The sequence below is a fragment of the Balaenoptera musculus genome, chromosome 18, assembly GCF_009873245.2.
Source record: "Balaenoptera musculus isolate JJ_BM4_2016_0621 chromosome 18, mBalMus1.pri.v3, whole genome shotgun sequence".
Classification (NCBI taxonomy): domain Eukaryota; kingdom Metazoa; phylum Chordata; class Mammalia; order Artiodactyla; family Balaenopteridae; genus Balaenoptera; species Balaenoptera musculus.
In genome coordinates this window covers 6,721,847-6,736,833 of record NC_045802.1, presented here as the reverse complement: position 1 = coordinate 6,736,833, position 14,987 = coordinate 6,721,847, and the positions used below count along the sequence as shown (strand labels likewise).

Genomic DNA, 14,987 nt, shown 5'->3' with positions numbered 1-14,987 from the left:
GACCCTGCACTGGAGGGGGTGAGGCGGCGAGTCTCCCCCGGACCCTCCCCCCAGAGTTTGCACGTCGCTCGGTTTCACGTCACTGTGAACCAGGGAGAGAACTTTGTTTTCTTTACACCCGGAGAATAAGTCTGGCTACGGCGTGTGTCAGAGGAGCTCTGAGCTCCTGACAGAACACGCATTTCTGCTGTAACGTGTTTCTGCATACAAAACCGGGCATGTGTCCTGATAAAGCACGGCCTCCCTAGTGATGGAAATGCTGTCCAGAGACATAAAGACTCTCTAATCACATCCTGCCGGCTTTAGGAGGAAACGTTTCTAGATTGTATCTGGTTTTCATGAAGAAGTACTTACTAGATCTTCCACTGGCGGCTTGACTCTTGTCATTCTTGGATTTGGGTAAACAGTCTTGGAAAGCTTGAGTGTGGTTAAGTAGGCAGCATTCACAGTGTCTGGCAAGGTGTCAGTTCATGACTGCCTTGTGACGGGGGCGCAGAGCTGCCGGGGAGTGTGTGTCCCCTGCTTCTGGGAGGCAGAGGCGACGGGTAGATGCTGAGACTTAAAGAGAAAGAAGCCATGCCGACTCAGCATCGGAGGGATTGTCTTCTCAGCGTGCTTATCGGTTCCTCATTTAGTCCTCACGAGCTCCTGCACAGGCAGGACCGTAGGGCCACCCATCTTTCATATGTGGAGACTGAGGCCCCAGCCACCTGAGCCTCGCGAAAGCCCTGGGCAGAGGGGACAGGGACTCCAGCTGTCCCCACAGTGGGGCGGGGTGGGCTGGGGATGGGACACCCCCCATGATGGAAGGAACTGTCGGGAACTATTTCAAGGCTTCATAGACCAGACTGTGTTGCTTGGGTTAGATTTTAACCCAACTAGCATCTTCTTGCCTGTGTATTCATTTAGAGAAATAGAACCGGACTCCTTGGTGAATCAAACCTTTAAATATCCAGCTAATAAGATCTCCTTTGATGGACAGACCCTCGTTAGTCGTTGACGGTCACGCCGGGGATATGACCTAAGATGAAGGACAGAAAGACAGCCCGTGTCCTGTTAGTTTCCTGAATTTAAGTCAGCGATGGTACTGAGTGTGTGCTGTGGGCACTCTACGTGTTACGGTCCCGTAGGCACTGCTGGGTGCCTCCTACGCGCTGGGGGGACAGAGGGTGACTAGATGCGGCCCTGCAGGTGGGACGTGTGGAAGCTCAGCCCCGCGATGGGGGGCTGCTCCCCCTGGCCATTAGCTTTGCCATCTGTCCCCCCTTCTTTCTTACACAGCCTCTCTCCCCCGCAGCACACCCCCAGGACCCAGGAGATCCTAATTCAGAGGACAGCTCAAAGCTCTGGAGGCAGTAAGATGTGGGTCTGAGCCCCGACTCCACCTTTGATTGGCTTGCCTGCCCTCCACCAGGTGACCTGGGAGAACTTCACAGAAGTCACTTGATCTGCGGTGGGCCGGCATCGTTAGTTTAAAAACTGTCCCCACGGGACTCTGATGTGTGGCCAGGGTTGGTAATGACTGAGTTCTAGTCTGCCTGGGTCCCCTTATTTCCAGAATGCAAAGTATTGCCTGCTGGATATGGTGATGTGAGAATTAAATAAAATCATTTATGTAAAGGATCTTCCCTTTGGCTGATGCCCCCAAATGTTAGTTGTTACTGTTGTTTTTTGCTTTACGAAGTAACACATCTCATTGCCATAGATAACATGGCAAATTTAGAAAAGAAGAAAGCAGTGCATAATCTGGAAGATAGTCTCAGTTAATATCTCGGTATTTACACCCCATCCCCACTTAATCCTCATTGGGATCCTATCATGTAGTTTTTAATTTGACGTTTTCCCGCGGTCTTAGAACTACTGGAAGCACTTCGCTGTCTGCACCCCGTCTGGTAGCAGATCTGCACCTGGACGGTCTTGCTCTAGGTCCTGAGCTGGTGCCGCATCCTCGCTCTCAGCCTGGGATTGTTTGCTTGGGCCTCTGCAAGGCGCGATCGTGGGTGACGGCACCGCTTCGGCCCCCGAGCCACACGGGGTTCCCTGCCCCTCAGTGGCTTGGTGCCTGGCCCACAGGGGGCGCTGTGCCCGTGGTCAGCGGTTCCAGTTCCCTGTGGCATCCCTGCATTGGACTCTGCCCCTGGAAGCTGCTCTGCGGGGTGGGTGCGTGCCTGAGCTGGACCCCAGGGCCGCCCTCCGGGGCCTGGCGGCTGGGAGTTAGGACTGAGATGCAGAACATACCTGCCGTAGTTTACGGGACCTCAGAGGCCTCTGGCACTTCCTGCAGTTAGTTCTGTTGAATCAGTAGGAAGGGTCAGCCCGGGGGCAGGGGTCCTGGGGCTTGGCTTTCTGGGAAGGCCGAGGATGGTAGGCCTTGTGCCCCCCATGCCGGTGGAGACCACCTTACCTATTGGTTGTGGATTTCAGCCAAGCACAAAGTGTCTTCACTGGAAGCAGAGACAGGCCCAGGCGCCTTGCGGGCTTTAGGCCTCTGTCCTCGCTGGGTGGAGTGGACCTTTTTTCCCCGTGGAGGTAGTGGTCTTTGAGACGGACCGTTAAGCCTGGTCCCACACCCCTCTTCAGGAGCCCCATCACCCCTCGGCCCGGCCCTGACGCTCTGCTTCCTGGGCTGGGACCGGGTTTATGCTTTTCCCTAAACCTGGCCGTGTCAGCACAGGGCATCTTAACAGCTGTGAGATCTGCGAATTTTGGAGGAATTCAGTTTTATCCTCAGCATGTCCTTGCTGCCTGGGGTCAGACAAGTGTAGATTTTGAGGGACTTTAAGAGAGAATCTGGGTCCTGAAGTCACATCTCACTGGAGGCAGACAGGCTCTTGCTGCCCAGTGAGGACGTCGGGGTGTGAGCCGGGCCCTGTCACCCACCGCAGACCTTCCCCACTGTGTTGTCCCCTCCCCTCCCCCCCCCGCCCCTGTGCTTTTGGTTCCGTTCTGTTGTTTCCTTCCCTCCCACGTGCCCACATGTTGGGTCTTCATCTGCATCAGCCGGTCCCCTCCACACCACAGTTTTTTTTTAAGTTCTTGCACCTGGTCCTCCTGACATCTGGGGGATGTGAATCTGGCTTGGAGAAGAACTTCCTTCAACACAGATTTTGTTCCTGGCCGTGAGTCTCCGTCGCCACGATGGCCCAGGTCCAGAAACGCTCTTTTTTTGGACCCCTTGGACCACATCTGGTTGAGATGGCTCTGTTGTGAGCTCTCCGCTCCCTTCCTTGTGAAACTTGCATGCGCTCTAGAGCCTTGGGGGCTCCTGGGGGGAGTTCCCCACGTGGCCATAGGAGAGCTGAAGTGACTTTGCCGACTCATCTGCCCCCAACTCCGTGTGTCCCGCAGGTGAGCGCCCTAGCAAGGACCTACTTTCTCTAGCCTGGGACACGTGTGGACCACAGTGCATCATTCCCCCGCAGGAATGGCAGATTTTACTCTAGGAGGCTCCTATGTCTGGGACCGTTGTAAAGATCACTTAAAGGAAAAGCACAAGTATGGGCAATAAAATTTCAGTATTAAGACTTTCCCCAAAGGATTTATGAACTTAGTGTCTATTGCAGCTTACGTCGGACCTCTTCCCCTCCCTCCCACAGGCCATTAAGCGGACTTTTTCAGTGATGGGACTATCATTACATTTGAGAGTAAAAAAAAACCATACAATTCACACTTGCCCACCTTTATCAGACACCTTGAAAACAGCATCTTTATCTCTGCAATCTGGACCCATTGGATCATTTTGCTCCTATTGTTATATAGTGATTACTAGAATAAAACTTGGAGTTAGAAATTCTGTGGGAAAGGGGCAGATTTTCTTTGCTTTTCTGAGAGGATAACACATAAGGTAAGTGCTCTTTAATAATAAATGAATCGGGAGTAAGACAGATCTGAGGCTCTTGCTATTACAGGATTTCTGTCAAAAACTGAAATGAAAGTGTAGGTGTCGACTATTGCACAAATTCCCCCCCACATGAGAGGGTAACGTAATTTCCAGATAATCCTTTCAAAGTATTTGGTGACTGTCTGCGTAAATCCCAGCAGCAGGAAGTCCGCATGACCCTGACGTTGCCGGTGTTGGCGTGGTTAGATGGGTTTTACACAGAGAAGTTTCATTTGGTCTCACTGTTGGCTGAGTGCCCACCTTAGGAGTCCAGGCATGAATGTGAGTCGTGCCGTAATGTGTACAGAATACTGCCCGACGATGCCACCCGGAGAACAGTTTTTGCATGACTCCCAAGGAGACAGAAAGGACATTTCTTTAAAATAAACCCGAACAAGGTTAGTGAGCATCTCATTTTCTCCTACCCTGGAAAGTAGAAACAGACAGAGCACTTGTATTTTCCGAATTCTCAGCGCTAGGCCTCAGCAGCTGCGTTTCTGTCCCAGTGGCTTCCAAAGAAGTTGGGTTTGCCCTTTCCCCAGACAGCAGGGAGCACCGAGGAAGTAACCAAGGTGAAACTAACGGGCCCTCCTGTGCTCCTGTCCACTGGCACCCGGAGCACCTCCCTCCGGCTCCTGTGAGGGAGGAACAGCCCAGGACCCTTCGTGAGCGACGGGGGCGCTGTGTCCCTGCTTAGAAGAAGTCAGCTGCCTCCCTGGAGTCACGGTTTGTGGTCTCAACCAAGAAGTCCCTTTCACATATGGTTGAAAACCTGTGTCTAAAATCTGTATCTAAATTTACAGAATTCGATGCCCCGCCCCCTTTACTTTGAAGATGGTGCAGGGGCCCCCAGGGTTAGTAAGTGGGTTCTTGGAGAGGGTTTCCACCTGTGCCGGTGATACTGCCCAGGGGCATGGGGCACATGCACTGCAGCTGCGCGTCCAGGGGGGTCATTCCGGCCTAAAGTGAGGCCAGCAGGCTCTCGGGAAAGTGTCCCCAGGCTCCAGTGTGCCCCTTGCCAAGCGTCCCAGTAGGGTCACTCTGGCAGCTCTTGATTCTGCCCCAGACAGTAGCACATCTGAGAAAGGCGTGTGAACTATGGACCCAGCCCTTCCAAAGAGCCCAGGGCAGGGTGTGTCTGGTCTTTCAGAGGAAGGCAGGTGCCTCCTGGGCCTTGGGGTTACTTTACTCTGTGAAGCTGAGGAAAGAAAACGCTATTTAATTGCATTGTCTTTGCTTTGCACTTGGTTTTGGGGAGAGAATCCGTTTGTTATGAACCAAAAACTACATCTAGGAGAGGACGGGAGCAGGTCAGCGCTCTCTAAATGTCAGTCCCATTTACCATCCAAGTTAGAAACAATGCCAGTAATCAGGAGCTTTCACACTCCGCTGGGGCCCCTCAGGGCCCACTCCTGACCGAGCGTCAGCAACTGGCCAGTGAGTGGCCGGAAACACCCCGGGCCCCATTGCGCTTTTGCGTGTCTCCTGTTCTGTCCCTGCCCTCTCAGCTCTTATCACACCCTGTGTCTGTGATTTTCCTGCTCCACTGCTGTTCCGCTAACAAGGTCTTCTTCCCTCATTTCCTCCCACTTCCTCCCCACCTCACTGACGGTGATATCATTTCCCCCCCGCCAACGCCAACGCCAACGCCAACGCCAGGCCCAGATGTGGAGCCAGCACCCTGCACCTTCTGAGCTCGTGACCCTGTTTGACACTTGGTCTCTGAGTTGTTTTCCCTCATCTTTACGTGAAGGAGATCGGATCGGATGAGTTTTATTGCCCACTCTAGCTAAAAACTTTGAGTCTTGAGAAACTTTCTCCTCTTAGCCTGGCAGAGAGGACCATCCACTGGTCCCTCTGTGGCCTGGAGCTGGCCAGTGACGTGACCCACGGGGGCCTGGCCTGAGGCTGGGAGGGGGCGGGGCCACAAGGATGAGGGTGGGCGGTCCAGGGTGCTAGGTGGTTGGGTGTGGACTTGGCTGGACCTGCTGTCTCCATTTAGACGGTGTTGCTTTCCAGTGACTTGCTAACAGCAGAGTTAGGTCAGTAAATACCAATGGATCATAAAGATGAATTTTTAGTAGCTAAAAGTCATGGTGATAGCTTATCTCTGCACAGCTGTTGTCTGAAAACTATCTTAGCACACGTTTATAGATTTATAGAAAAGCCGTGACGATGGTACAGAGAGTGCCCACGTGCCCCGCACCCACTTTTCTCTCTGGTTAACATCTTACGCTAGTGTGGTATCTTAGCTATGATTAACGACCCGATGTTGATACAGCTGAAGTCCACGCTTTATTCAGGCTGCCTTAGTTTTCCGGGCTGTCCTCCTCTGTTCCGGGATCCCATCCCCGCCTACGTGACGTGCGGCCTCCTGGCTCCTCGGGCTCCTCGGGCTCCTCCTGCTCGTGACGGTTCTCCGACCTTCCTCGTTTTTGATGACGCCTGACGATTGGTCAGGTGTTTCGCAGAGAGTTCCTCGCCTGTGATTTGTCTGATCTTTTTCTCAGGATTCGCCTGGGGTTGTGGGTTTGGGGAGGAGGCTCTCAGAGGTAAAGGCCCTTCTTATCACATCATACAGTCAACTGTAACTTGTCACTGTTGATGTTGACCTTGGCCACCTGGCCGGGGCCGTGTCTGTCAGCGTTTAAATCACTGACCTGGGATGCTGTTCACGGCGTGGGTGGCATCCTGGGACCCCCACTGGGTGTGTCCCGTGTGAAAGTCGGGTGCCGGGAGCCATGTGTGCACGGGGGCCCCCTCTTGGCATGTGATCAGGAGTGCATCACATAGCACTTTGGGCCAACATTTTGGTCCAGAGGAGAAGTGCTTCCCCGAGTAGTGACGGTTACAGGGAGCCCTAACTTGTGAGTAATTCAACGCTTTTCTGCTCTGGACCTAACTCTGTGTTCAAGTGGAGACGGCTTGACCCCTGCCCTCAGAGGATCCCAGGAAGGTCTCTAAAAGGCATTGTCGTTGCTATTCAAGGCCTCTGGGTCCTAATAATTAAATTCAAATGTGGTTTGGTTTTCTTCCCCCAGCAGCCCACTTGGAATAGCGTCTTGCTTTTCCTGGCAAGTCGCACGATTATTGAGGGCAGGAACGACGTCCCTAACGTGTGCCTCGCGTGCTCTTTCTGCCCGTAGCAGGCTCTCGCTTAAGAGCTGAAATCAGTGTGGAGGCTCAGAGACCAGAGTCCAGTCGGCCGGCGCGTGGGCCTCCGGGTGTTTCTCCCGCTGGTCAAGCCTGAGACCGGGCAGCCGTGGGTGGGTGTTGGGACCGCGGGTCGTGGAATCGTGACATGTGAGGCTTTAGCTGTAGACAACGACAGGGGACCACCTCGCCACCCGTGCTGCGATGAAGGGGGTTAACGGGTGAGAGCGGGGCGGTGATGAAACACACACCCTGTTCTTTCTCTTGGCAGGTGCGAGCCGCAGGATGGGGTGCGAGGTGCTGGTGGGCGTCGGGCAGCAGCTGCTGCGGCGGAAGGTGGTGGACTGCAGCTGGGACGAGAGCCGGCTGTCCCGCTGCCTCAACACGTTCGACCTGGTGGCGCTGGGGGTGGGCAGCACGCTGGGGGCCGGCGTCTACGTGCTGGCCGGGGCCGTGGCCCGGGAGGACGCGGGGCCCGCCATCGTCATCTCCTTCCTGGTGGCCGCGCTGGCCTCCGTGCTGGCCGGCCTCTGCTACGGCGAGTTTGGCGCTCGGGTCCCCAAGACGGGCTCGGCCTACCTCTACAGCTACGTCACCGTGGGCGAGCTCTGGGCCTTCATCACCGGCTGGAACCTCATCCTCTCCTACATCATCGGTAGGTCCAGGAGGCCCGGAGCCTGCCCCCTGCCGCCTCGGTTGTTCCCACCCCCAGCCGTGGGCCGTGCCCCGCTTGGCTCCCCAGACACACAGAGCCTAGCGCCTCCCTGGCACCTGCGCCTCGCCGAACTGCCACACGGTTTCCCTTTTCCTCTAGTGCAAGGCGGAGGCCACCCTCGGGCATCACTGCCCTTGCTTCTTAATGATGAAGTACCTGGGCTGACCTTAGTGGGGACAAGCCAGGCCGGCAAGGAGGCCAGTCCTGTTAGCACGACAGACGCAGGATCAGTAGGGTGTTTGTATCTAGCTAAAAAGGACGTAGTGTCTTTCAGTATTTTTTCTGATTACTTGAGTACATACATCACTGATACAGAAAAATTTAGGAAGTGTAGAAGAGCACAAAGAAGAAAGTAGAAATTACCCACCCTGACAGCCTGGAGAAATTAATTCTCTTATTCATTCATTCTTTCAGCGAACGTTTATCAGGTACCTCCTCTGTGCCCGGCACCTTGCTCAACATTAGACCCCGTGGAGGAACAGGATGACCTCCGTTTACAGAGTTCAGGGATATAACGTGGTTAATACTTTTGTGAACCTAAATGTATATTTTTCTGTCTAGTATGTCTCTATACTTGTAAAACAATATATAGTGTACATTTTTCATAGCATTAGTTATTTTTCCATAGTAATATTCTTTTTTTTTTTCTTTTTATAAGTTTATTTTATTTTTGGCTGCGTTGGGTCTTCAGTGCTGTGTGCGGGCTTCGGTAGTTGTGGCACGCAGGCTCAGTAGTTGTGGCTCGCGGGCTCTAGAGTGCAGGCTCGGTAGTTGTGGCGCACGGGCTTAGTTGCTCCGTGGCATGTGGGATCGTCCCGGACCAGGGCTCGAACCCGTGTCCCCTGCCTTGACAGGTGGATTCTTAACCACTGCACCACCAGGGAAGCCCCATAGTAATATTCTTGATGATGTACCATTATATAGATTTATATACAGATAATTGATTGGGTGCCTTTGTGGGGTATTTAGATTGTTTCCAGCTGTGTTGTTGTTATAAACAGTTAATTACTTAGTGTCTTTGGCATATAAAAAAGAAGCTGTGCTTTTTCCTTTAAGATGGTCTAAGCAGCAGAACGTCTGGGTCAGCGGGCCTGCGTAGTTTCAAGGGCCGTGTTGCCTGTGATCCTCCGGATGGCCAAGGGCCCCTTTTCCTCACGTCCTTGCCGACTCTGGACATGGCGTCAGCATTAAAAACAACCAACCAACAAACAAAAACACCAAAGACATAGTCTTTTCTGTTCGATAGGTTTCAGCGTTATTCTCTTTATGTTATTTGTATTTTGATTACAGCCGAAGCTGAGCACATCCACTTAAAAGAAACAAACGCCTGAATGTAAGAATAACTGAAGGATACGAATGGCCGGTTCGCAAACAGAAATACAAGTGGCCACTAAATTTCCAGTTCTGTTTTAGCTCTTTGTAGTAATATCAAAAAACCGGGGCGTGGGATGAGTTGAACCCCGTGGGCCCCGCTGGCTCCCATGCCCGCCCTCTGGGAAGCCGTGTGTGGTGCTGGGCCTCCGCCTGGGCTCCACCAGGCTCCCTGGGCGACACCCTCCCTTTCTTTCCAGCACCTGCCGAGAGCTTACTCTTCTGGGTTGGAAAATAAAATTCCTAATCACGTTTTTCTCAGTGCAGCACCAAAACTTGCAACCATACACGTCCTTACAAGCTGCAGCCTCTCGGTGGGAATGCAGCTATTTTAAAGGGGCCATTACGTTTCCAGAGGATTTACCTGCGAATAAAACAGAACGGTGAACATGAAGCGCCTGCAGCTTCTGGCCCAGCCGGTGACGGGGTCTTGGCCAGAGTGGCATTGGCCTGTGAGACGCACCCCCGTGCTACTGCAGGCGGTTCTCGGCCTCAGCTCCTGAGCGAGGGCAGCTTTTCTATCAAATGTGGTTTTTTAAAAAGCCACGATTCAGAGGTGGGGAGGCGTAGGCTGGCAGGAAAGGCTGGGCAGCCCTGTTGGCAGCGAGCTGGCCTCTGGGGCAGGAGAGGTAGTGACCTTTTTCTTCACTGGGTTGTGGCCTTGAAGGACAGAACTCATCATAGGCTGGCTACTCGGGATGAAGAAATGTGGTTTCCTTTTTGAGTTGTTGGAAAAACACTTAGCGTGAGACCAGACGGTGAACTGGAATCCTGCAGGTCACTCTGGCCAAGTTCTGTGGAAGATCCAGACCACGGTCACCAGCAAGGCCCCCTTCGAAAATAAAGCAACTTTTTGTGGATATTGGAACTTTAGCGACATTTCCCGAGAAGCATTGCTGGAAAAGCAGTGACGTTATTCAGATTAAGAGAGAGAGAGAGAGAGCAGTCAGCTGTTCTTGGCCTTCGGGGTGCTGGACGCCGCGTCCGTTTGTGTTGCCGTCGGGCAGACCCTCGGGGCCGTGGCCCGCGTCAGATGGTGCCGGCCCGGGCCCGGAGCAGCAGAGGCGGGGGTGAGCGGGGACTTTGCTGCCGAGGTGGAGCCAGCCCCGAGCCGCTGTCCTTAGTCCCCCGCAGCGGGAGGCAGGCCTGTCAGCTCTGCTGCTGGGCTCTTAGAGAAGGAGCTTCCTGAGGAGTGTGGCCCCTGCTCTCTGCAGCCCAGGAGTGGGTCGTGAAGCCACCTGAATGGTTCGCCCTCCGGAGTTCTTGTCGGATGAGATCAAATAAGTAGAACTCAGTGCTGTCAGAGTGCCCCTCTGTGCTCAGGGTGACATTAGTTTGTTGGACTTTTATTATAACTGAGTTACATGTATGTTCGAAACGCATGGTATGCACGTTGTATTGGTTGTGATGGAAAACGGGTTTCTTGCCAGGCTCCACTGCTCGCGTCTCTGCAAACACTAACTGGCCCTCACTTCCGAGTCAGCACGTCCCAGGGTCCGGCGGCCACCGCTGGACCCCCCTGCGCCGGCTGCGATCCCTGCGTGAGTGCCACCGGTGCCGAGCTTGGTGACAGGTGCTCCGTTAACTGTTTCCCTTCAGTTTCGTCTGACGGTGTGTTTCGTGGCAGGTACTTCGAGCGTAGCCAGAGCCTGGAGCGCAACGTTTGACGAGCTGATTGGCAAACCCATCGGGGAGTTCTCGCGGACGCACATGGCCCTGAATGCGCCCGGGGTGCTGGCCGAAAACCCGGACATATTTGCCGTGATCATAATTCTCATCTTAACAGGTAAAGCCACACACCGGAAGGCACTGGGTTGGAGCGAGGGGTCCAAGGTGTAGAACAGGCTCCCATTAAGTTGGTTTCTTCCTTTTCTCTTTCTCCCATCCCCCCATTTTCTTCCTCTCCTTTTTGTAACTGATACAGACATCTTTTTTGTGGCTTCTTAGAGATTCACGTAGGATTGACCTATTGAATCGGTCGAGTTACGTGTCATTTAATTTAAAGAGAATCTCAGGTGTTTGCGTAACTGCTTGTGGAATAAGATTTTGTTAATGCTGCAGGCTTTTTGATACAGAAATACAAATTCTTTGGAGTCAGCGGATGACTACTTGGAAAAGGAAAGCATTTGGCATTTGTCAGCCAGGGCGATGTGGAGGAATGAGGGCCTCAGTGTTGGCGAAGACTCGGGTGGTTTACACCCAACGGCCGGCAAAACACCCTTTAAATAAACAAGCTTCACCACGAAGTTGCTGGTACGGAATTTTAAAGTCGCAGGCATGGCTTGAGCACAGCTGATGGCAGCTTCTTAGTGGCATTTACCCGAGTCTCAGCCACTAGGATGGGAGTTTTGTTTATATAAACATTAAGCTGAAATGCAGATAAATTCTCCTTTGAGGTTAGAAAATCTTGGATGGGTTTTAAAAACAACGTGCCTTATTTTACACACCACATAATTGAAATCATTCCACACAGGCCAGTCTCAGCAGTATTTCTGGTCCAGCTGGCAGGAACATGTATCAGAAATTAAGTCTGCACGAGTGAGATTTTCATAAACACGAGAGGGAGGGACGCTGAAGAACAAACACGGCGGAGAAGTGTTCCCTGTGATGAATGGCTCAATTCTGTCCTAATGCCTGTTTTTCAGAATTCAGTCTATTACGTAGAGCGTCTTTTGTTTTAAAACGTATAAGAGACCTACGCGGCAGGGCAGTAGTTTCCAATCAGGTCGGTGGTCACGTGTCACCAGGCACCTTCCCTGCCTCTTTTCTTGCCCAGCCGAGAGTTCACTACAGAAGCGTGTGCCCTGCGGCAGTGATGTCACGTGGCTCCCGTGGGTTTCTATCATTCGGTGTCTTTTTTATCCTGAGTTTACAAGCTGGCACTAGTCTAGCTTATACATTGTTCTTCGTGCGCTGAGTCCAAGGAGGACCCGTACGTGGCAGGGGTCCCACAGCCCAGGTGGCTGTCACCGCTAGCACCCCTAGCAGTGAGTGCGTGACTCCTCTTCTGGAGAACTCTCCCTCTCCCGAGAAACTGAACAAAGTGTCTCTTGGAGGAAATGAAATCCTGCTCCCGGGTGGCTCTCGGGGATGGAGGCTCAGGAACAGGGAGGGCTCTCTTCCTCCTGGCAGAGGGAGGACCTTGCTCTCGGGGGCCGTGGGCTGACACGTCACTGCCTCTGCTGTTCCTGGTGCCCCTGGCCTGGCCTCTCAGGTCCAGAGGGGATCTGGAAGGCCAGCCTTGATGGCTTTGTTCAGCACACCCTCAGACCTTGGTTATTTTGATCCCTGCCTCTAGAATGAGAATTAATTCAGCCCCATTCCTCTTCGGAGGTCTGACGCTGCTTGGATTCTTTTTAAGTCACCCTCTCGTCCCCGTCCCCATCCCAGGAGGACTTGCCTGGTACGAGGTTAACACTGAGAGAGAGTTTCTGTTTATGCGCTTTTACAGGACTTTTAACTCTGGGTGTGAAAGAGTCAGCCATGGTCAACAAAATATTCACGTGTATCAACGTTCTGGTCCTGGGCTTCATCATGGTGTCAGGATTTGTGAAAGGATCAATTAAAAACTGGCAGCTCACGGAGGAGGATTTCCAGAACACGTCTAGTCGCCTCTGCCTGAACAAGTGAGTGTTGCTCTGTCTGTGGGTGTGTGACAGTCATGAGGTTGGTGACGCCGTCGGCTATGACAATGCGAGTCTTTTTTTTAAAGTGTGATTTGAACTAGAATGTTTTGTTATTATTTAATTGTGTTTTTTTGCAGTCAAGTAGCTGAGGGTGTTTTATCTGTTTGAAGTTTGGGTTAAGTTTTCTTTCCTTGTACTTGACTGCACACTGTATGACTAAGGAAGATGTTGGGGAAACAGTATCTTCATGCTGATTCCAAAATTGTGCATGGTTGAGGATCATTGTCAGACTCACTCAGGAATCCCTTTTCCCTCATATTCTGTTTCATGACCAAGCTCTGAATTTTGTTTTCATAAAAGATTTTCTCTGCAGCACCATGGTGATAACCACTTTATTTTGAAATGCCTTCCTATTTAATAACCTAGAACAAAGAAGAAATATGTGGAACTTTTATCACAGGCTTTTATCAGAGGTTTTCAGAATTACTGAAGTATCAGAATGTGATTATAATAATCTCTTTCACTCGCACTCAGCTTGTGCTGCATCAGCCCTGAGAGACCGTGGCCCCGTCTCCCTTCCGTATCTGGGGCTCAGGACACCCAGGGCTGGAGGCAGGTCCCTGGCCAGCTCCCCACCCCGTGCCTTTGCAGGCCTCTAGGTGCACCCTTACCGAGAGGCTCATCTTATCCAGGAAACAGAAGCCAAACATCGAAACGGGCCTTTCTGATCTTTTTTGTCAGATTTTTGGGGAAATTTTAGGGTCCTAGGATGGAGAATGGGGAGTTTTCATTTTGTATACAATTCTGTTTTAATTATGGCTAAAGGTTAAACTGCTCTGATGAAGAGACCTTCCTAAAAGGGCAGTGGCTTTAAAATGATGTCTCAGGTCCTGGAATGAACAGCCGGGGGGGCTGGCCAGTGAGACCACACGCCGGCTTTCAAGGACCCGATCTCCCGCCTGGCTGTCCCGTCATCCTTGAGGACGCCGTCCTTGTGCGCCTGGTTGCATCTGGGCTGTGGGCACAGGCATGGCCCAGCTCTCCCCCGAGGGGACAGAGCGTGAGGACAGTGCACTCAGATCCGGAAGACCTGTCCCCGCCCGCACGGGCACCCGCGCTGTTCGCTTGGCGCACGGGAGGCAGGGGCGGCTTAAGACATGCTTTTCTCCACCGAAACAGTTCACCCTTTCTAACCGCGGCATCTCTGGAAATGCTTGTTTTCAGACACGAGCCGCTGGTAAACGTGCAGGACTTTGCGTTTTGGTCCCGGGCGGGGGGTGGGGGGGGACCGCTGCGTCTGGCGGGCAGCTGAGCCATGCTCTGAGGGTCCCGGAGGAGAGGCTGCGGTCGCCGGTTCCTCCCCTTCCTGATGGGCACCCTGCCTTGCGGTCCCTGCCCCGCACAAATCAGTATTTAGCCGGGGCGTCTGGAAAGGGCTTGGTTGCCCCTTGCAGCCCTGGCCGTGCAAAGCAGGGAGGCCCGTCGCCCAGGAGCGTGGCGGCTGTGAAAGCCGTCCCAGGACCGTTCACCACGGGTGGGGGGCCCGGCCGCGGGGGGACGGTCGGGATGGCTCCTGTTGGGGACCACGGAGCGGGCGCTGGCCTCTTGACTGTGGCTCTCTCTTCCAGTGACACGGAGGAGGGGAGACCCGGTGTCGGGGGCTTCGTGCCCTTCGGGGTCTCCGGTATCCTGTCGGGGGCAGCTACCTGCTTCTACGCGTTCGTGGGCTTCGACTGCATCGCCACCACAGGTACGCCGCCACCCTCGGCCCGCCTGGCCAGATCGCTGCTTCCCTTCCCGGGCGCGCGCGCGTGCGTGCCCGTCGCCGCGCTCTCCCTCCTGAGTACCGTGTGCGCTTGCACCTTCCTGCTAATGTTCCGCTTCATCACTCTCCGAGTGGCAGGCCTGATGGGAAGCGGCATCCTGAACGAGACCGCCGGTCCCCTGCGGGCCGGGAGGATGGCACCGTACACAGCTGCAGCTGCTTGCAGACCTGTGCGCTCCGGGAGAAACAGGGCCGCTAAAAACACCGTCGTCCCGGTGACTGAACGGGCCGGCCTCCCGGGCCTCCCGCGTGTTCTCTGCTAAAGGCAGCGAGTCTTCCTTGCCGACCGTCAGTGTGAAGGCCGAGAACACTGTCCCTGGGCTTGTGGGTGTCGTGCTCTGTGGTGCTGGGGGAAGGCCCTGGCCCCCACAGGGCCCCGTGCCATGGGGTGGTCCCGAGCCCCCCGGCTGACCCCTT

At 53.7% G+C, this 14,987-nt stretch overlaps 1 protein-coding gene across 6 annotated transcripts in view; it reads left to right on the top strand.

Moving 5' to 3' along the window:
* SLC7A1 (solute carrier family 7 member 1) overlaps positions 1 to 14,987 on the top strand; it is a 69,219-nt gene that overhangs the window by 40,390 nt on the left and 13,842 nt on the right. For 4 of the 6 annotated variants that reach the window (XR_005017232.1, XM_036831708.1, XM_036831707.1 and 1 more), the window contains 6 exons: positions 7,305 to 7,688; positions 8,163 to 8,249; positions 10,550 to 10,660; positions 10,747 to 10,905; positions 12,571 to 12,745; positions 14,374 to 14,495. Coding sequence is in view for 5 of the 6 variants with exons in the window: in XM_036831708.1 (XP_036687603.1) it covers positions 7,319 to 7,688; positions 8,163 to 8,249; positions 10,550 to 10,660; positions 10,747 to 10,905; positions 12,571 to 12,745; positions 14,374 to 14,495 (1,024 nt within the window). In the remaining variant the exon portion in view is untranslated. The remainder of the gene's footprint in view (positions 1 to 7,304; positions 7,689 to 8,162; positions 8,250 to 10,549; positions 10,661 to 10,746; positions 10,906 to 12,570; positions 12,746 to 14,373; positions 14,496 to 14,987) is intronic. The other 2 variants (XM_036831709.1, XM_036831711.1) reach the window with 2 other exon arrangements.